This window comes from Vigna umbellata, chromosome 1 (assembly GCF_029865625.1).
Source record: "Vigna umbellata cultivar VRB3 chromosome 1, Vumbellata_1.0, whole genome shotgun sequence".
Taxonomy (NCBI): Eukaryota; Viridiplantae; Streptophyta; class Magnoliopsida; order Fabales; family Fabaceae; genus Vigna; species Vigna umbellata.
In genome coordinates, this window is record NC_142165.1 from 50,335,419 (window position 1) to 50,357,859 (window position 22,441).

General features: G+C 36.8%; 3 protein-coding genes across 3 annotated transcripts; all 3 read right to left on the minus strand.

Annotated features, from left to right (window-relative positions):
* Positions 1-2,447: 2,447 nt before the first annotated feature.
* LOC148205650 (uncharacterized) lies at positions 2,448-5,201 on the minus strand. Its single transcript, XM_088104932.1, has 6 exons — positions 5,102-5,201; positions 4,765-4,858; positions 4,555-4,681; positions 4,199-4,477; positions 3,222-3,326; positions 2,448-3,134 (listed from the first exon to the last, which is right to left on the minus strand). Exons 1-6 carry the CDS (start codon positions 5,199-5,201, stop codon positions 2,595-2,597), a joined length of 1,245 nt encoding a protein of 414 aa, XP_087961058.1. The 3' UTR covers positions 2,448-2,594.
* A 195-nt stretch (positions 5,202-5,396) lies between these two features.
* LOC148205651 (uncharacterized) lies at positions 5,397-9,046 on the minus strand. Its single transcript, XM_088111630.1, has 3 exons — positions 6,433-9,046; positions 6,276-6,360; positions 5,397-6,200 (listed from the first exon to the last, which is right to left on the minus strand). Exons 1-3 carry the CDS (start codon positions 9,015-9,017, stop codon positions 5,397-5,399), a joined length of 3,474 nt encoding a protein of 1,157 aa, XP_087967756.1. The 5' UTR covers positions 9,018-9,046.
* Positions 9,047-19,591: 10,545 nt separating this feature from the next.
* Positions 19,592-22,345, minus strand: LOC148205652 (uncharacterized). Its single transcript, XM_088104935.1, has 5 exons — positions 21,909-22,345; positions 21,699-21,825; positions 21,343-21,621; positions 20,366-20,470; positions 19,592-20,278 (listed from the first exon to the last, which is right to left on the minus strand). The coding sequence occupies exons 1-5, from the start codon at positions 22,343-22,345 to the stop codon at positions 19,739-19,741; spliced, it is 1,488 nt and encodes a 495-aa protein (XP_087961061.1). The 3' UTR covers positions 19,592-19,738.
* Positions 22,346-22,441: the final 96 nt, after the last annotated feature.

Here is a 22,441-nt window from a genome sequence, read left to right on the forward strand (position 1 = left end):
TGATTGATATATTGTTATATATATTACATTTATTACGTTATATATTATATAGCAAGCTAAGATAAGTTTTCATTTCAAATTTTGGGTGTAAAATATTATTATATATATATATATATATATATATATATATATATATATATATATATTAGATGGTTTGTAATAAACTTTTTCCTTTGGGATTATTAGTATATTATATTAAAAGTATTAACTGGATTGCTGCAAAATTAATTATATTTGGATGTATGAACGTGTGAATATACCAAGAGGTTTGAACTAATATTATGCACCATACCTTGTGATTTTAGTATAATCTTGTTGCAAATTTGGATTCAATTGTTATTAATTAGTTGACTTCTTTTTCATAATATTTTAGATAAAAACTCTTAAGAAAAGAAAATAAGAAAAAAGTCTTCCTCGCAAAAAGTGACAATAAATTTCTATTAATTTAATGAGTTAAGTGCAGAATCTTTTAATTAATTTTTTAAAAGTATTAATTGTATTTCTTTTTTTCCTTATTATTGTAGGTCGGGGCAAAGTGATGGTATTGGAGCAGTTTGCTTTGACAACTATTGACACGGTGATAGCTTTTTACCCTATAACATTTCACATTATGCGAAATTGAGCAATGGACTAGACATCATGTTTGGAAAAGAATAGCGCAAGGCGACATCTTTTTCTATCTAGAGAAGATATTGTAGTTGTTGTAAACATCTTTCTCTGCCTTTAGACTTTGATATTTTACCATTTTGGACAGATTTTTTATTTATTCATTCAAGTATAGGATCCTTATATATTTTCTTGTACAACTTTTTTACTTTTGCATTGTCTTTTCTTGGATATAGAAACCATTTAGCTCGAAACTTACGTCTTATTTTTGATAAATGTTGAAAGTTTTCAGTGAATTATATCTTTTATTAAATAGTTATAAATGTTTATCTATATTAGATGATTTTTGGCAATTTGTTAGTTATGTTGACTTTTATCAGCTATTGAAACTCATAACTATTAAATGCAGATGCAGAATCACCTATTTTTTTTTATAAAATCATAAATTATATACGGATTTTTCCGTATATAATTATATACGGATTTTCCGTATATAATTATATACAGATTTTATATACGGATTTTCCGTATATAATTATATACGGATTTTATATACGGATTTTCCGTATGTAAATTATATACGGATTTTTCCGTATATAAATTATATACGGATTTTTCCGTATGTAAATTATATACGGATATATCCGTATATACCTTACCTACGCTTCTTTTATATACGGATTTTTGTCCGTATATAATCCGTATGTAATATCATTTTATATACGGATTTTGGAGGTTATATACGGATTTTGACCGTATGTAACTGTGATTTTTCTTGTAGTGTACCACAATGAAAATAAAGTCGGCAAAGGTAATTGGGAAGTCGGTCAAAGCAAAGCAGAAGTCAGTAATGAAGAAAAAGAAGAATCCAAATCTTATTGAAAAAGAAGGAAGCCTGATGTGAGGTGATACACATGGAAAGCCGAATAAAAAATGAAAAATTCAAGTTTATGAGAAAGTTTTGTTGGGATAAACTTAAATATTAGGGGTTTATTAATAATTTTGTTTAAATCTTATTTTATTAGTTTGGGCCCAGTAATATTTAATTTGATTTTTCATTTATTTAGGTATAATATTATTTTATTTTGAATTTGTTGATATTTTATCTTTAGTTTTTATTATTTGTTCCTTACTCTAGTTTCTGTAGGGCAAACACTGAGCATCTCTTGCTCTCCACCTCTCATGACTCATCTGGATCTCCACACTAGCAAGATATTCCGCTTTGGGCCAAGCCCTCACGAATTTGCTTTTTGGTACCACTCCAAAAGGCCTCTTACCAATGGAGGTATCTTATGTGTATATAAACCCATGTCCATCTCATTTTTATCCAATGTGAGACTTGGAACCACACTTGGATTCCCAACAATCTCTCCCTCAAGGGTGAGTCCCTTCCACATAGGTACATTCCATCTCTAGCGGAAGCATTCCAACCAACCACAACCACCACTACAGTAATGAAGGGCATTACCGAAGGCCAAAATCCTTCGGAAAACGCCAAAAGCCTTCGGTAACGGCCTATTATCGACGGCCTGGCGACGGACAAAAAGCCCTCGGTAAACCCCCTGTCGGTAACCATTACCGAAGGCTTACGCCCTTCGATAATTACCGAAGGCCATAAGCCTTCGGTAATTACCGAAGGCCGTAAGCCTTCGGTAATTACCGAAGGCTTATGGCCTTCGGTAATTACCGAAGGGCGGAGGCCCTGGGTAAAGCCTTCGGTACGGTGCAGAGAAATATCTGATTTAATTGTTTTGCTGTTCTACCACACATACCTGCATATCATATTCACAACACACAGACCTGTATAACAGTTTCAATATACAAACAAACAGACCTGCATATATATATTGTCCATCCCAAAATTTGATATTCATTGATGGAAAAGCATAAAGTACTATAACATTGTTATCATAATGTACTAACATCAATTATATTCTAACAATATCATAATAACATTTAAATGTACTATGATCAATAACAAAATGAAACTAAAAATCTACATAGTCTTCAGAAAGATGTTCATCCTCCTGGTCATCTGTAGATGGCTGGACTGGTGTGGGCTGGACTGGTGTGGGCTGGACTGGTGTGGGCTGATGAGGGACGGCGGGTGACAGGGAGGGTCGTGGCTGGGTCGGAGGGGTAATGGAAGGAGTGTCTGAAGTTTGAGGCAGCGCTCTCATGACCAGGGTCTTGAAGCTTGAGAACTCATCTCTCAAGTCACTATATTCTTCTCTCAATGCACGGTTTTCCTGGTCACGTTGGTCCAATAGCTGTGTCAAGCGCTGGATGGCCTCGTCAGCAGAAGAGGTGGAAGAAGAAGGTTGATGCTTCAGTGTACCTCCTTGCGATGCTGTATAGTTTGCAGCAAGTTGTCCTGCACCGTAGACTCGTCCCTTTTTCTTCCCACCAACGACATCGACCCAGCACTGTGTCCTACGGATGTCGTCATCTGTATTACTCGTATCATCCGGTGTAGGAGCTGACCCATGTTCGGATCTAACCTGTGAAAGTCTCATAGAAAAATCTTCCTGTTCAAACAATAAAAGCAATGTCAGAGAATGATGAAGATAACATAATCATGTGGATTACTAATACTAGGAGTGCTATTTCCTTACATGAGTCTTGCGAGACCTTTCATCAACGAATTCATTAGTGCCCTTCCGAACATGGGTCTGTGCAAAGACCTCGTCAACATGGACCGCTCGTCCAAGAGCTTGTGCCTGTAACATAATTTAGACTTAACATGGAATCCAATATTAATGTGGAAACCAAAGGAGATAAACCCAGCTTTTTCCAATCCAAATTCGAAATTTAAATGTGACTAAAAACCAAACAGCAACTAAAATGTACACTGCAGCAGCAAATTGAGTAGAAAGATGATGGTTTCAGTGGTAAAAATGAGTGGCAGTGGTTTTAGGGATCAAATGACACCTAAAGGAAGTTTATATCATCATATTGAACATGTAGAAGCAGTGAAACAACCAAGAAAAAATCTACTGCAGAATTTCAGTTGTGCACTTGGTAAAAGTGACGAAAATTTGGTCATGTAGCAAGTATATTTTGGTTTGGCTCAAAATTGACCATATGAACAATAGAAAACAACTTTCAATTCACCAAAAATGACTCCATAAGCAATGAAACACAACCAAAACAGTCAAGCTGTCAATACGAGGTGTGCAGTTGCAAATTTAAGGCAAAAGTGATGGTTCAAAAGGTGATTTGGTGCAGTGGCTGGAGAAAGACCAAACGAACAGTGCTAACAACTTTAAACCATCAAATTGAAAATGTTTAAGCACTAAGACAGTCAAGGGACACAATGCAGCAGAAAATCACAAGTTCACTTCCACATTTAGGCAAAATTTGGTGGTTTAATGGGTCATTCTGCATAAACACGTTTGGAAACATTATTTGATGGTTGGGGAAACTTTTATCATCAATTTGAATAAGTTTATGATGAACTCAACCACTCATTTTGCAATTAAGTGATTAATATGAGTTGCTACACCTTTAGCAATGCTTATCAACATCAAACATACTTGCACAATGCTTAAGAGACAAGAAAATCTGGACAGAGACAGCTTGAAGAGATTACCATACGAATGGCATGCTCGTGAATCGTGATCGACCCACCAGTATGCAAGGCACCACCCCTTTCAGACGATCTATTCTTCTGGTTTGTAGCAGACTTCTTACGAAACTCTACTGTGTTCCAATGTGCAAGCAAAGAGTTCCAAATAATTTCGCCCATCCAGTCAGGGCGCTCCCCTGCAATCCTGGCATCCCTAAACATCTCTGAGAGCCGATGAGATGCTTTCATGTGAAAATTTCTATGAATTTGACTTTCATGCTCAGCTTTCCACTGCACCTTCTTCTGTAATGATGAACAAAACAAACATTGATTAAGACATGGTAAGATATGAATGATAATTAATTTAAAGTGTTCTTGACCTTAAAACGCTCCCAGAATGGCTTTCTGTCGTCTATAGGTATGGCTCCCCAAGTAGGCCATGGAGTCAAATACTGTTGCTTAATTGAACGTGTTATGGCCTGGGAAGCAACTCTGGAGGGAATAAACCTTCATATAAATAAATAAAAGTCATTTCAGTAAAGAAAGTTTAAAACATCAATCAAAGTTAAAACTGGGATTAAAGTATTTACCCTTTTCCATATGGCTCAATCCATGGTCGATCATGGAAAGGCGGGTCAACATCTTCAGCATCACCAGCTGAAGGCGGTGTAGAAGATGAGGAAGCTATAGAAGTAGGGTCAGGGGGAGGAGTGGGGGTAATAACCTCAGGGGGAGGAGTGGGGGTAATAATGACAGGGGGAGGAGTGGGAATAATAATCACAGGTGGAGGCAGAGGCTCTTCTGCATGGGTAGGAGCAGGAGGGTGTACAACAGGGGTAGGAGGAGGAGGATGTACTGCAGGGGTAGGAGAAGGAGGGTGTACTGCAGGAGTAGAGGGAGGTTGTACTGTAGGGGTAGGTAGTGTACTAGGCACCCTAAGTACATACTTTGGGGCCTTCCGTTGCCTTTTTTTAGGCCTGGCTACCCCTTTTCCTTTATCAGGTTTATCTGAACCTTGTCCTGTCATTGCTGCATTTGAAATGTTTACACATAAAGTGAAACAATAGAAAAGAATAAGAAAGGATCACTATAAATTAAAGTGAATTTAAAATTACTACATGCATGACAATAACGAAGGATGACTACAAATGAAATATTGTATTTTACATAACTCAATTGAAATGATAGTTCAATTTGCTACAATATTTAAGATAGTCGAAATTCAATCATCGTCATCATGATCTTCATCTTCATCTTCATCTTCTTCATCATCATCATCATCATCATCATCATCATCTTCATCATCATCATCATCTTCTTCTTCTTCTTCTTCTGCTTCATCATCATCATCATCATCTTCTTCTTCTTCTCCTTCATCATCATCATCATCATCACCACCACCTTGTGCAGGTGCTTCTAATTCATCTCCATCACCATCAGGGTCGCGCAATGCGGTTATAGGTTCTACTTCAATAATTTGTTGTGGTTGTGACATTTGGTCAAGTTGGTAGGCAACATCCTCCTCAACCTCATTTGAGTCAATGCGACCTCTAGGCTTGGTTTGTACTGCTACAGCCCAACCACGCTTGTCTATACTGCGGAATGGTGGATATGGCACGTAATAAGCCTGTCTGACATTAGTTGGAAGAATGAAAGGATCAAACGGTCTATATTTGTTTCTCAAGTTGAGTTCGACAATGTTAAACCTAGGATCCACTCTAGTACCAGCTCTAGAAGGATCAAACCATTCACAATAAAAAAGTACAACTCTGTTTGGAGAAGTAGTGCTGTTGTACTCTAGCTCATATATTTTTTGAATGATGCCATAGAAATCATCATAACAACCCTCTGTAAGGCCCTTGACGTACACACCACAATTTATTGTTTTCTTTCCTTTAGACCATTCATGTGTATGGAATTTGTAACCATTGATGAAGTAAGTGTGCCATTCTTTCACACATCTCAATGGCCAATTGGAGAGATGTCTTAACTCTTGAACCGTTGGAGTCAATGCCTGATTAAAAACCTACAAAGATACCAAATTCATTTTTAAAGCAAGCGTCAAATTAACCTTGCTCAAAACATAGGAAAAAGTATGGACCTGATTTCTAAACCATTGGGGAAACTCTGAGTGTATTCTAGCAGAAGCATTTCCTTCTACGACTTCCTCAGCCACAAGAAATGAGCTGGTACAAATGAAATGAATTAGTGTATAACAATGTAAGCATTGCAAAGGTAAGAGTTGAATGATAACATACTCAAGGTACGGTTTAACTTCACTGCAATTGATTAAGACATGGACATGAGCAGAGTTTAATTCAGCATCACTTAACCAATGAGTGAATTCTTTCCCGGCATGACGGCCTAATTGTCGAAAAACTGATAATGAACCTTGACGTTGTTCAGCTTGCCATTGCATTTCGTTTCTGACATTAGTGGGGGACAACAAGAAGTTTTTGAAATAATGTGAACAAAAATAAGTTGTCTCTCTGTGCAAGTAAGCTGCACAAATTGAGCCTTCTACTCTAGCTTTATTTTTAACCGAACGTTTGGATTCTCCCATAAACCTTTCAAAGGGATACATCCACCTGTATTGCACAGGTCCCCCAAGCCAAGCTTCATATGAAAGATGGATTGGAAGATGCTCCATTGAATCAAAGAATGCAGGAGGGAATACTCTTTCTAATTTGCACAGGATAATTGGAATATTTTCGTCCATCTTTCTTAAGCAGTTTTCCTGTAGTGTCGTGCAGCACAGATTTTTAAAGAAGTTACTGATTTCTATCAGTGGATGTATCACGTGCTGTGGCAAACAACTAAAGGCAAGAGGGATTAAAGTCTCCATGAATACATGACAATCATGACTCTTCAACCCTTGAATAGTACCATTTTGAACATTGGCACATCTGGACAAGTTAGAAGAATATCCATCTGGCATTCTAAGCTCTTTGACCCATCCACACAATATTCTTGCCTCATCTTTTGACATGACGTAGCTTGCCTTTGGTTTCAAGAATCGACCGTTACCTTGCGCCTTCAACTCTAAGTCTTTTCGTGCACAATACAGAGGTAAATCTTTTCTGGCTTTGTCATTATCTTTTGTCTTACCAATAACATTCATTATTGTGTTGAAGATGTTGTCAAAGAAATTTTTTTCTATGTGCATGACATCCAGGTTATGTCTTAGCAAGTTGTCTTTCCAATAAGGAAGATCCCAAAATATGCTTCTTTTAGTCCAATTATGCCATTCTCCAAACCCTTCTATCCTATTGTGTCCTAATTCAGTGACTTTTGGATAGTCTTTCACTCTTCTCCAAACATGTGATCCACTCAACTTTGGCGGGGGCATATCCGTTTCAACTTGCCCTTTGCGAAATGCCTTTTTGTTTCTTCTAAAGGGGTGATCAATGGGCAAGAACCGCCGATGACAATCAAACCAACAACTTTTTCGACCATTAGTCAATTGGAATGACTTTGTATGTTCCATGCATTGCGGACAAGCTAATCGACCATGGGTGCTCCAACCAGATAACATGCCATAGGCTGGAAAGTCATTAATAGTCCACATCAAAGCTGCCCTCATAAGGAAATTTTGCTTCCTTGAAACATCATACGTCCAAACACCATTCCATAGCTTTTTCAGATCATCAATCAAAGGCTCCAAATAAACATCAATCCCTGATTTGGGATTAGATGGACCTGGTATTATACACGTTAAAAACATATAAGGCTTTGTCATACACATCTCAGGTGGCAGATTGTATGGGGTAACTATGACGGGCCAACATGAATAAGGTGATGCAGACGCCTGAATGTACGGCGTAAATCCATCAGAGCATAGACCAAGTCTGACGTTACGCGGTTCACTAGAAAAGGACGGATGTTTACGATTGAAGTGCTTCCAAGCTTCACCGTCAGAAGGATGACGCAAAACTCCTTCAGTTTTCTTACCATCATGCCATGTCATGTGTTGTGATGTTTGCATTGAAGTGAACATTCTTTGTAATCTTGGAATAATGGGGAAGTAGAACATTGTCTTTAAGGGAATTGCTTTTTTCTGCCTCCGTCCTGCATGCATCGTATGATATCGAGGAGAGCCACAAAACTTGCATTCAACCAAGCAAGCATCATTTTTGCCACTATCATTGTCATAGAATAACATACATCCATTAACACAACAATCAATCTTCTTGGCTTCCAATCCCAACATTGAAACACATCTTTTGGCTTGATAACAATTCTTCGGAATAGAATTGTTTGGTGGTGTCAGATCTAAAATCAATTTTGTGTAGTGATCCACTGCTTGATTGGGAACGTTCCAATTAGATTTACCAGCCAACAGTCTGATGGACACTGACAACTTTGACTCAGATGAACCTTCAAATACAGGTAGATTTGCCTCTGTCAGTAATTTGTAAAACCTCTGAGTGGCTTCATTTGGAGACTCTTCATCATGACTACCGTTTGCTTCTTGTTCGTCATGTCGATGAAGAGCATTGTTGACCATCTCTTGCATATAGGCAAATTGATCTATCTCAGATGTATGTACAACAGTATTCGAACCTGATGCAAGCCGATTTTGAACTCTATTGGAGGTCGAAGGATTTTCTTCACCATGAAATGTCCAAACCGTGTAATTAGGCATGAACCCTTTTTGGTATAGGTGAACTTTAATCTCTTCATCTTTCAAAATCCTTGTACATTCGCACTTCATGCATGGGCATCGAATCCCTCCATCAATGGCATAATAATGACTGCGTCGAGCCGTCTCCACAAACTCTTGAACTCCGATGACAAAAGATTCCTTCAAACCTCTCCTTCCGCTATAACAACGGTCGTACATCCATGCACGATGGTTGAGAAAATAGGCCATGTTCTGTGACAAGCCAAAAAAAAAAATCATTGTCAAAACAGCAACACTCCATGCGACATAAGTAATAAACCTATTACTATTCAAGTCGAACATGGAAGGCAATTTGAACACTTCGGTTACTTTAGGTGAATTCCCAATTTCTCACCTATTACTACACTTTTTTAGGTTTTACTTTAGAATAGTTTAAGACTAATTCTACTTAGTGTAGTTTAGTGTAGTTAGTGGAGTTTAGCCTAACTCATTCTTCAAAGTTTGTTTATGCTATTTTAGTTTAATTCAATTGGTGTGAAGTGATTTTCTTTAGTTCACTTTGGTGGAAGTTGATTGGTTAAAGTGATTTTCCTTTCAGCTATAAAATGGTCCCTATGTGGGCACATTCCTACACCTCTTACAAAGAGTGTGATGGGTGTGAGGGTTTTGGGTTTCTCTTCTTCGAAGTGGAAGAGAAGGTGGAATGAGTGAGGGTTGTGGGTTTTGTCTTATTTGGTTTGATCACATTTAGGGTAAAAAAAGTCAACCTGAGCAATCAAGCATGATCAATTTGAAAAATATTCTAACTCTAAAACAATTATATCATTAGCTTGGGAACTTAGAATGTCAATAATTGATACAAGTAAGAAATAACAGTTATGAAACACATAGGGAGTCAAAAGGAACGTAAGATATGTGGTAGAATAGATTTCAAAATGCAATGCCTTTGATGCAGCAATCAAAATAAGCTTTCTATATCACAAATCTGCAACTATACCACAAAAAATGCTGAAATATTGGTGGTTTGAATGGTCATTTTGCACAAAAGTGTTTATAATCATAATTTTATGGTTTTAGCAACTTTTCTTTATGAAATATGACTTGTACAAGCTGCCAGCACATGCTAAATATGATTAAATCAAAATATCACTGTTTCAATTGCTCTTTAACACCAACTTTAACCATTTTCACCAACCAAATTCAAGCATAAGAATCAAATTGGATTGTAATCATGTAATCTGACTCTAGGACAACAATTGAGATGTGAATAACACTCTAGGAGTGAATTCAAAGATGTCCAGAGGTGAGTTCTAAGCTGGATACATGAGAAAGAGACAAGATTGGCAAAATTACTTTTAAGCACGAGAATAGGGGACAAGAAAGTAGAAACCAAGAAACCAAGAAACCTATCACATGCTACCTAGGCCTCAGAACAATGAGGTTATGGACTTCTAATACTTTAGCAAGTCATGAATAAGATTAAGTTATCATGACAAATTCAGTAAACCATTGTTCTTGCAGCAACAGCCCAAGTTTATGGCTATTGGTGTCAAATTTGCTTGAAATATGGTCACACTGCCACAGTCAGAGGCTTTGACTTCATTGACAGAATAAAGACCCTTCTTGAGTTTGAATGCCCTGGACAGAATAAATTCAGTAAACCATTGATGTCACCATAGACACCATTGTAGCCACAGTATGAGCTTAATCTTTATCAAGAAAGCTGAAGTATAAGCACAAAACAGTTCTGCTTAGTCTCTATCTTGACACTTTGATTTTGATAACAAAAAAATACTCATTATGGAGGAAAGTTCCGACAGGTTGAAGAGATGGGGTAGTCTATATCTTGGAGGAAGCCAGAAATAACATTCCTGCTCCATTTGACAACATCACCACCCTGCAAACATTGTTTGCCAACCAAGGACTTGATTTGAAGGACTTGATTCTGCATCTGCAGTCACTGTACTCTATTTTATACTTTTATTTCAAAAGTTCAGACATTTCAAAGTTTGCTTCATGCTTTATTAATGCCACACCTGGATCCTTCTACGGAAGGCTCTTTCCCAGTAATTCCATAAACCTTTTTCATTCCTCCAACAGTCTACACTGGCTTTCTCAGGTTAGATAAGTTCACTCTTTCTTCTCCTCTAAACTTAATGATATGCTATAGTCGACCAAAACCATTTTTGTCTTAGGTTTGTTTTGTTTCAATTTCTCACTCTTGAGTGTATTTATCTCATATTTTGGTTGTAGGATCCATTATTGGGGTGTAAGGATGCAGCATCCCTTAACAAGGGTCATACTGAGGTATACAAAGCCTACCTTAAGCAGTATCAACAAGACTTAAAATTGTTTCTGAAATCACGTTCTGAGGAACTTGTGCCTGGAGGAGCAATGGTCTTGTTGTTCCTTGGTAATGAGGAAAATCCTAGAATAACAGGTTGGGAACTAATTACTATAATACTCAATGAGATGTTCTTGGAGGTAAAAAAAAGTTGTTTTTTTTGTTTATTAATTACTATTAGGGTATCTCTTAAGAATAATATTAGCTCTATGGGTTACAGCTTATAATTGAAGAGGTATTATATATAAAAAATGCAGGGTATGATTGAAGAAGAAAAATTGGAGTCCTTCAACATACCAGTGTACGAACCAACTGTTGAAGAACTTAGAAACGTGATTCTGGAAGAAGGGTCGTTCTTGATTCAACGATTGGAGATTTTAATCTTACCTTGGGATGACGGCATGAGTGAAGGGAGTGATGATATAAAAGCAGATTTGATTTAGTTGTACAGATTTTAATCTGATATAAAAGCAGATTTTAATCTGATAGAAAACTGCATGTTTAGTTGTACAGATTTGATTTTAGATTTTGTATTATTTTTTAAATTGGTAAAGTTAGTCCTTCGAATATTAAAAATGTTTGAATTTAAACTGTGGAAGACAAGAGGATGAAGTGTTTCTATGGTGTTGAACAACTATAAGCTACTGCTAATAGGGCAACTTGGTTTACAAAATTTAAACAAGGAAACTGATGAAATCTAATTGACATTCCAGGTCAGTGTTTGACTATACCAACCCTCCAAGTGGTGAAATCTACTTGAGATAACCTATAACTCCTACCACCAATGCTGTTGATAAAGTTAACTTGAACTTGGATATTTCTAGCAGATTTCCTCCTTCTAAGTGAGAATTGCATGTGTTTAAGTACCAGTCTCGTCTTAAATAGAGACTGCTTCTGTTCTATTAACAAAGTACACGGCTCAGAATAGCAGTATTTGGTAGTGTCATTCTACATGATTGTTTCAAAATAGTAAAATATAACACTACAGGACGAGGAACCCAAAATGGCAATGCAATTGAATGCTATGATAAATAGCTCTAGGAACATACATGTTCCGTATAGGCTTTAAGCTTTCCTTCAATTTGAAAACGATTTTCACCTTATCTGTGTTTCCTACACGCCTAATTAACTGATTAGTTGTGAAAGTGTCAATTTGATATATGGCAATTAAGGTAGATACCAAAACCAAAACATATCAACGAAAGTACCATGTTTGAAGCATAAAATCTAGCCACTTAATGCAATAGAGACACGTCTGAAAATACCATGTTTATTTTTACTATGTTTGGGACTCTATCTGTACTAATTAACACTGTTGAATTTGATCAGATTACAAACTAAAGAAGGAGAACGTATATTGTGCCACTTGCCCTTTATGATTACTTGGCGAAAATGCTGAGATGCAGCATCCAGCAGGAGCAAGAAAAGATGGAAAACTGAATGTGTGCAAGTGAAAAATTCCGACATGATAAAAGGATGAGTGAATGGAGACAAAGTGATGGAAAAATTTTGAGTTAAGAGGAAAAGTGGCCCACAATGTCTATTGGGGAAGGAGCAGGCAAACAAACGTTCACTGGTGTTGGAACTTGCGTTCCCTGATAAACAAGTTTAGCCTAAAACACTTTGGTCTGCTACCAGTCCCCACACCCACATGACTTTGGTTCTCTCTTCCACTGTAATATTCCAGGTCAGTGGCAGTGCAGGGATTTATTGGGTTCAGTCCAGGAATGCTATCTCTAGTGAAACCAGACAATGTTGTTATCACTTCTCTTCCTCTGGTTGCATACATTTTTACTTATGAATACATATGTCAAGTTTCACTAAATCCAAATAAGAAAACAAAGTCCTTGACTGTGACAAGTTACAGTGTCTAGTGTTTAACTTACATGTATATATAATGATATTTTGTAATTGAATTATCCTTACACTAACACAAAAAATTGTGTTTTACATCAAACGATCAAATTGGTACTATATATCTAACAATGGAATTCACACGGTACTCTTCTCTTAGAAATCAATCTCAACATTATAGCACCATAAAGAACATACAATTATTTTCATAACCAAATCACAAAAACACATACATATGAACTTAACTCAAATCAATAACAGAAACTAAAAAAAACTAAAACAGAAACTAAAACAGAAACTAAAACAGATACTAAAAATGAAACAATAGCATTCACGGTTTAAAATGAAACCAAATATTTTGCAGTTTGATAGGAAAAGAATGTCAGCAGAACCTGACATCATAATTTAAGAGGGCAGAGTGTCCATATCCAAGCAGGAATAGTGGGTTCATTTTTTGAATCCCAAGAAAACAAACTCTCATTATCCTTCCTGTCTCACCCTAGCTAGAAAGGGACACATCAACCCTAATTTTAGGTGCAGGTAATCATCATTTATATTCACCGCTTCAGTGTTTGATGTCTTATTTTTTTCATTTTCTTTTTCTCACTCTTAAATTTATTTCATTTATTGTTATGGACTGTGCTGACAGGGCTGAGTTTTTTCATTATATATAGCTTCCCTTACTCTCACATCTCGTGCCACTCTTCAAAGCTGAGCAGAACTCACAAGAAACACTCTTTCAGCTCAACTTAAACCACCTTTGTCTAGGTTTTCAACATGTCTTGTGTAATGCAGCACAAGCTCTTGAAGCTCTTGGACATGATTCTCCAACTCCTGCAGGCTACGGGAAGTCCACTGGAAAAGATACCAAGGTGTACTATAGAGGCAGACCTCCTCAAGGAATCAGAACTGATTGGGTAATGCATGAGTGTTGCTTCAAGTAGAGGACCCCAGCAACATTCCAAGAAAGAAATAAAATAATCCGAAAGATAATCACATATCATTCCAGCCAAGGTTTCAGTGTGAAATGAAATTTGTTTCATACCATTACTTGAAATTAATTACAGTGTGTTTGACAAAATGACTGAACAAAAGGAAACTGACATGGTTTGTTTGGTTTTTGTGATGAATGAAAACAGTGTCAAAGCATGGGAGCAGTGGAGAAGAAGCTTGAGGAAATGGACATAGAATACGCGCGTGGAACGGTGGAAGAAGGCGGGATCAAAGTGGATCAGTTGTTTTTTCATTACCCAGATGGGTTCATGCTCTATAACGAACCTTCAGATGCTTCAACAGAGACAGACACACCAAATTGTGAAACAGGACTCAGCTTTAATGTTATCTTGAGTATTTCACTAGTTATGCTTATTGAAATTGGCTTTTTAGGTGTACCAGTAGCATTTTACTCTGATCCAGTATTTGTTATCAGTTTTCATAATCAACACACATTAGCAATCAAAATGACTACTTTGAACAATATTTTCTATAACAAATCATATTGCACAATAAACTTCAGAGCATACATTCAACAAACTCAGAACAAATGCTTCTTAGCTTGTAAAGTTCATCAATCGAAATAACAACTGACCTCGACGGTAGCCCCTTCAATAGCCTCTGAAGCAGTACTGGAAGACCTTCTCACGCAGTGTCACTGCCCTGGTTACGCCGCCTCGTCTATGCCGCGTCCTCCAATATCCTCCCTCCACAATGGTAGCCTTCAACTCAGCCACCCACCACCTTCCTCAGCTCAGAACACTGCAAAACGCTAGAACAAAAAAGCTTCCACCATTAACGCGTAATCGAGAACAGAAACAGGAAAACAAAATGAGATGGGAGAATGGGACACTTCACCTATAATGGAGGAGAAGGGAAGAAGCGTATCCCGATTGTGCTTAGGGTGGAAAGCAGTCTGCACAAGCCAGTGAGTGAGTTCGTCGAGGGAGTTAGGGTACACAATCTGAAAATTGGGGAAGAACGAGTTTTCGCGAAATGAGGGGAGGGAAAGCTATCACTTTCTAATTCCATATACATCATTCACTTACCGAGGGTCGTTTGCCTTCGGTAATGACTCCTGTCCATTACAGACGGCCATTGCCCTTCGGTAAAGTCATACTACACAAGCCTTCGGAAAAGCCTTCGGTAAATTACATTTTCCGAAGGCCAGAAGGCCTTCGGTAATAAGCCGCCGGTAATAAATGTTTTTCCTGTAGTGCACGAGTAGCTCTTTTCAACCGTCGTTCATCTTAATGAAACTTGCTTACCTGAATACCCTTTACCCAAGTGTGAGTCCAAGTCCCACATTGGATAAAAATGAGAAAGTAGAGCAGTATATAAAAGTGAAAGACCCATTAACCCATTGCCTTAAGGTTTTGGGTAGAAAGTGGTGTCGATCCCTTATATAATTGGCTTAGATGTTATTGGTGTTTGTGTAACCTAAAGAAAACCTCTTCCGGCTGAAGTTTTTTTGTGCTAGGCTGAATGAATGAGCCTATCACGGAGCATTTCTTGAACCATTTGCTCTATAATATTTTTCTGGTGAAATGGGTAACGGTATAGTCGAACCATTCGCCACCTCCCCTTAGTTATTCAAGGTCACTCCATTGTTATGCTTATATGCTACCTGTTACGGGTGTTGATATCGTCCTTCCTAGGATTGGCTACCTTAGAACAATTCATGTTTTTGAGGTTCCTAAAGGTTTGCCACCCAATCGGGAACACAAATATTCCATTCCCTTGATAGAGCAAATGGTTCAAGAAATGCTCACGTTCGAGAAAATTACCATTTCGAGAAAATTACCGTTTCCCAGTACTACCCGAATGACACTTCTCTCAAAAACTACATTTTTATTACATTTTTATTAGTATAAAATGTACCATACATTCTTAATATAGACTTCAAATCTGTACTATATATATGTTTTCACTTTAAAAAAAATTGTATACTATAAAAACGGTCTTAAAATTTTTTAACAATAATATTTTCCAACAAAAATTGTATACTATAAAATTTTTGTCTGTGGTGTTCTAAGTTTCAACTTAACACTTTGTTTCAAAGCATTACTTTTTCTACTCTGCTTAAGGTTACATTTCGCGTTTTCAGTAGTCCAAGTCCAAGAAAGTTCATAGGATGATAAAGAGACAGCATGCTAACACTACTAGTCCAAATGTTCGAATTCCACCTATTTCAATATAATGCCTAAATATATATTTGCGTAATGCTGAATATGGAAAAACTAATGCAACACTATGAAGGTAGTCATTGTCTTTGTTTCTATTTTGGGGAAGAGATCTCATATATGTTAGAAAAGTTACAAGGTTGTACATCTCTAACACACATTTAAGATTGCTAAAAATGATTATTCTGTTAATATCACAGCGATTTTCTGTAATAATTTTTTATCCAAGAGAGATCATACTTCTTAGGACGTGCTTTTCTCAAAGTGCCAAATCTGCTCTATCCAATAACTCCTTCGTATGGCCCTGCATGCAAACAACAGTCAAAACAAAGTGAAATGGTTAAGCAACAAAAACAAATTTTGAAATATTATTGTTATCCACATGTCTCTGATAATCGTAGCGATTTCCATTAGCTTNCACATTTAGCAAGTGGGCTTCAACTTTTACGGAGCATACATGAATTCAAAAATAAAGTGTGCTGTGTAAATTGGTTATATTTTTTGAATCTCATGCAGGAAAAGCAGAACTTGTCTTTGACTGAGCTCCATGTTTCCATACTGGGTGCCATTGTTAAAATTCTGAAAGATACTTCACATTATCATTCTAGTAAATTTGCAGACTCTGATATAGACTCGTTACTGAATCTGCTTCGATCATGGCCTATTGCAATGATATTTCCTGGTTAGTTATTGTCTCTTGTTTTGCTCCTTTTTGTTGTACTTCAAGAAACTTTTGTTGCTAATTTGAGAAAATCATTGGAATTTCTTTTTTTTCAATTTTTTGTCCTCATTTATAGTTTATGAGTACTGATGTTACTGCATAATGAGTTATACTGAAACTAATATTCCTACTCTGTATTTTGTATTATCAAATCTTATACTACACTTCATTGTTTTTATTTTGATGTGAAGAGACGAGAATGAAGGCTGGGAGTGTTGATTCAAATGCTACATAAATATTTTATTGTATTAGTTGGTTAAAATTTTGTTTAATATATATTTGTATAGTGTGGATGCAGGGCATATATATTTATTGTATGGGATGTTAGTCTTGATTGATATATTGTTATATATATTACATTTATTACGTTATATATTATATAGCAAGCTAAGATAAGTTTTCATTTCAAATTTTGGGTGTAAAATATTATTATATATATATATATTATATATATATATATATATATATATATATATATTAGATGGTTTGTAATAAACTTTTTCCTTTGGGATTATTAGTATATTATATTAAAAGTATTAACTGGATTGCTGCAAAATTAATTATATTTGGATGTATGAACGTGTGAATATACCAAGAGGTTTGAACTAATATTATGCACCATACCTTGTGATTTTAGTATAATCTTGTTGCAAATTTGGATTCAATTGTTATTAATTAGTTGACTTCTTTTTCATAATATTTTAGATAAAAACTCTTAAGAAAAGAAAATAAGAAAAAAGTCTTCCTCGCAAAAAGTGACAATAAATTTCTATTAATTTAATGAGTTAAGTGCAGAATCTTTTAATTAATTTTTTAAAAGTATTAATTGTATTTCTTTTTTTCCTTATTATTGTAGGTCGGGGCAAAGTGATGGTATTGGAGCAGTTTGCTTTGACAACTATTGACACGGTGATAGCTTTTTACCCTATAACATTTCACATTATGCGAAATTGAGCAATGGACTAGACATCATGTTTGGAAAAGAATAGCGCAAGGCGACATCTTTTTCTATCTAGAGAAGATATTGTAGTTGTTGTAAACATCTTTCTCTGCCTTTAGACTTTGATATTTTACCATTTTGGACAGATTTTTTATTTATTCATTCAAGTATAGGATCCTTATATATTTTCTTGTACAACTTTTTTACTTTTGCATTGTCTTTTCTTGGATATAGAAACCATTTAGCTCGAAACTTACGTCTTATTTTTGATAAATGTTGAAAGTTTTCAGTGAATTATATCTTTTATTAAATAGTTATAAATGTTTATCTATATTAGATGATTTTTGGCAATTTGTTAGTTATGTTGACTTTTATCAGCTATTGAAACTCATAACTATTAAATGCAGATGCAGAATCACCTATTTTTTTTTATAAAATCATAAATTATATACGGATTTTTCCGTATATAATTATATACGGATTTTCCGTATATAATTATATACAGATTTTATATACGGATTTTCCGTATATAATTATATACGGATTTTATATACGGATTTTCCGTATGTAAATTATATACGGATTTTTCCGTATATAAATTATATACGGATTTTTCCGTATGTAAATTATATACGGATATATCCGTATATACCTTACCTACGCTTCTTTTATATACGGATTTTTGTCCGTATATAATCCGTATGTAATATCATTTTATATACGGATTTTGGAGGTTATATACGGATTTTGACCGTATGTAACTGTGATTTTTCTTGTAGTGTACCACAATGAAAATAAAGTCGGCAAAGGTAATTGGGAAGTCGGTCAAAGCAAAGCAGAAGTCAGTAATGAAGAAAAAGAAGAATCCAAATCTTATTGAAAAAAAAGGAAGCCTGATGTGAGGTGATACACATGGAAAGCCGAATAAAAAATGAAAAATTCAAGTTTATGAGAAAGTTTTGTTGGGATAAACTTAAATATTAGGGGTTTATTAATAATTTTGTTTAAATCTTATTTTATTAGTTTGGGCCCAGTAATATTTAATTTGATTTTTCATTTATTTAGGTATAATATTATTTTATTTTGAATTTGTTGATATTTTATCTTTAGTTTTTATTATTTGTTCCTTACTCTAGTTTCTGTAGGGCAAACACTGAGCATCTCTTGCTCTCCACCTCTCATGACTCATCTGGATCTCCACACTAGCAAGATATTCCGCTTTGGGCCAAGCCCTCACGAATTTGCTTTTTGGTACCACTCCAAAAGGCCTCTTACCAATGGAGGTATCTTATGTGTATATAAACCCATGTCCATCTCATTTTTATCCAATGTGAGACTTGGAACCACACTTGGATTCCCAACAATCTCTCCCTCAAGGGTGAGTCCCTTCCACATAGGTACATTCCATCTCTAGCGGAAGCATTCCAACCAACCACAACCACCACTACAGTAATGAAGGGCATTACCGAAGGCCAAAATCCTTCGGAAAACGCCAAAAGCCTTCGGTAACGGCCTATTATCGACGGCCTGGCGACGGACAAAAAGCCCTCGGTAAACCCCCTGTCGGTAACCATTACCGAAGGCTTACGCCCTTCGATAATTACCGAAGGGCGGAGGCCCTGGGTAAAGCCTTCGGTACGGTGCAGAGAAATATCTGATTTAATTGTTTTGCTGTTCTACCACACATACCTGCATATCATATTCACAACACACAGACCTGTATAACAGTTTCAATATACAAACAAACAGACCTGCATATATATATTGTCCATCCCAAAATTTGATATTCATTGATGGAAAAGCATAAAGTACTATAACATTGTTATCATAATGTACTAACATCAATTATATTCTAACAATATCATAATAACATTTAAATGTACTATGATCAATAACAAAATGAAACTAAAAATCTACATAGTCTTCAGAAAGATGTTCATCCTCCTGGTCATCTGTAGATGGCTGGACTGGTGTGGGCTGGACTGGTGTGGGCTGGACTGGTGTGGGCTGATGAGGGACGGCGGGTGACAGGGAGGGTCGTGGCTGGGTCGGAGGGGTAATGGAAGGAGTGTCTGAAGTTTGAGGCAGCGCTCTCATGACCAGGGTCTTGAAGCTTGAGAACTCATCTCTCAAGTCACTATATTCTTCTCTCAATGCACGGTTTTCCTGGTCACGTTGGTCCAATAGCTGTGTCAAGCGCTGGATGGCCTCGTCAGCAGAAGAGGTGGAAGAAGAAGGTTGATGCTTCAGTGTACCTCCTTGCGATGCTGTATAGTTTGCAGCAAGTTGTCCTGCACCGTAGACTCGTCCCTTTTTCTTCCCACCAACGACATCGACCCAGCACTGTGTCCTACGGATGTCGTCATCTGTATTACTCGTATCATCCGGTGTAGGAGCTGACCCATGTTCGGATCTAACCTGTGAAAGTCTCATAGAAAAATCTTCCTGTTCAAACAATAAAAGCAATGTCAGAGAATGATGAAGATAACATAATCATGTGGATTACTAATACTAGGAGTGCTATTTCCTTACATGAGTCTTGCGAGACCTTTCATCAACGAATTCATTAGTGCCCTTCCGAACATGGGTCTGTGCAAAGACCTCGTCAACATGGACCGCTCGTCCAAGAGCTTGTGCCTGTAACATAATTTAGACTTAACATGGAATCCAATATTAATGTGGAAACCAAAGGAGATAAACCCAGCTTTTTCCAATCCAAATTCGAAATTTAAATGTGACTAAAAACCAAACAGCAACTAAAATGTACACTGCAGCAGCAAATTGAGTAGAAAGATGATGGTTTCAGTGGTAAAAATGAGTGGCAGTGGTTTTAGGGATCAAATGACACCTAAAGGAAGTTTATATCATCATATTGAACATGTAGAAGCAGTGAAACAACCAAGAAAAAATCTACTGCAGAATTTCAGTTGTGCACTTGGTAAAAGTGACGAAAATTTGGTCATGTAGCAAGTATATTTTGGTTTGGCTCAAAATTGACCATATGAACAATAGAAAACAACTTTCAATTCACCAAAAATGACTCCATAAGCAATGAAACACAACCAAAACAGTCAAGCTGTCAATACGAGGTGTGCAGTTGCAAATTTAAGGCAAAAGTGATGGTTCAAAAGGTGATTTGGTGCAGTGGCTGGAGAAAGACCAAACGAACAGTGCTAACAACTTTAAACCATCAAATTGAAAATGTTTAAGCACTAAGACAGTCAAGGGACACAATGCAGCAGAAAATCACAAGTTCACTTCCACATTTAGGCAAAATTTGGTGGTTTAATGGGTCATTCTGCATAAACACGTTTGGAAACATTATTTGATGGTTGGGGAAACTTTTATCATCAATTTGAATAAGTTTATGATGAACTCAACCACTCATTTTGCAATTAAGTGATTAATATGAGTTGCTACACCTTTAGCAATGCTTATCAACATCAAACATACTTGCACAATGCTTAAGAGACAAGAAAATCTGGACAGAGACAGCTTGAAGAGATTACCATACGAATGGCATGCTCGTGAATCGTGATCGACCCACCAGTATGCAAGGCACCACCCCTTTCAGACGATCTATTCTTCTGGTTTGTAGCAGACTTCTTACGAAACTCTACTGTGTTCCAATGTGCAAGCAAAGAGTTCCAAATAATTTCGCCCATCCAGTCAGGGCGCTCCCCTGCAATCCTGGCATCCCTAAACATCTCTGAGAGCCGATGAGATGCTTTCATGTGAAAATTTCTATGAATTTGACTTTCATGCTCAGCTTTCCACTGCACCTTCTTCTGTAATGATGAACAAAACAAACATTGATTAAGACATGGTAAGATATGAATGATAATTAATTTAAAGTGTTCTTGACCTTAAAACGCTCCCAGAATGGCTTTCTGTCGTCTATAGGTATGGCTCCCCAAGTAGGCCATGGAGTCAAATACTGTTGCTTAATTGAACGTGTTATGGCCTGGGAAGCAACTCTGGAGGGAATAAACCTTCATATAAATAAATAAAAGTCATTTCAGTAAAGAAAGTTTAAAACATCAATCAAAGTTAAAACTGGGATTAAAGTATTTACCCTTTTCCATATGGCTCAATCCATGGTCGATCATGGAAAGGCGGGTCAACATCTTCAGCATCACCAGCTGAAGGCGGTGTAGAAGATGAGGAAGCTATAGAAGTAGGGTCAGGGGGAGGAGTGGGGGTAATAACCTCAGGGGGAGGAGTGGGGGTAATAATGACAGGGGGAGGAGTGGGAATAATAATCACAGGTGGAGGCAGAGGCTCTTCTGCATGGGTAGGAGCAGGAGGGTGTACAACAGGGGTAGGAGGAGGAGGATGTACTGCAGGGGTAGGAGAAGGAGGGTGTACTGCAGGAGTAGAGGGAGGTTGTACTGTAGGGGTAGGTAGTGTACTAGGCACCCTAAGTACATACTTTGGGGCCTTCCGTTGCCTTTTTTTAGGCCTGGCTACCCCTTTTCCTTTATCAGGTTTATCTGAACCTTGTCCTGTCATTGCTGCATTTGAAATGTTTACACATAAAGTGAAACAATAGAAAAGAATAAGAAAGGATCACTATAAATTAAAGTGAATTTAAAATTACTACATGCA

Bases quoted from the DNA above. Each gene is read 5' to 3' on its own strand.
- LOC148205650 (XM_088104932.1), bottom strand. From the start codon at position 5,201: ATGACAGGACAAGGTTCAGATAAACCTGATAAAGGAAAAGGGGTAGCC. The intron at 4,859-5,101 runs GTACACTACCTA...CTACTTCTATAG, and splicing joins GTATGTACTTAGGGTGCCTA to CTTCCTCATCTTCTACACCG. The intron at 3,327-4,198 runs GTAATCTCTTCA...ATTATGTTACAG, and splicing joins ACGAGCATGCCATTCGTATG to GCACAAGCTCTTGGACGAGC.
- LOC148205651 (XM_088111630.1), bottom strand. From the start codon at position 9,017: ATGTACGACCGTTGTTATAGCGGAAGGAGAGGTTTGAAGGAATCTTTT. The intron at 6,361-6,432 runs GTATGTTATCAT...CATTTGTACCAG, and splicing joins GAAGTTAAACCGTACCTTGA to CTCATTTCTTGTGGCTGAGG. The intron at 6,201-6,275 runs GTCCATACTTTT...GTATCTTTGTAG, and splicing joins CCCAATGGTTTAGAAATCAG to GTTTTTAATCAGGCATTGAC.
- LOC148205652 (XM_088104935.1), bottom strand. From the start codon at position 22,345: ATGACAGGACAAGGTTCAGATAAACCTGATAAAGGAAAAGGGGTAGCC. The intron at 21,826-21,908 runs GTAAATACTTTA...ATTTATATGAAG, and splicing joins ATTGAGCCATATGGAAAAGG to GTTTATTCCCTCCAGAGTTG. The intron at 21,622-21,698 runs GTCAAGAACACT...TCATCATTACAG, and splicing joins CATTCTGGGAGCGTTTTAAG to AAGAAGGTGCAGTGGAAAGC.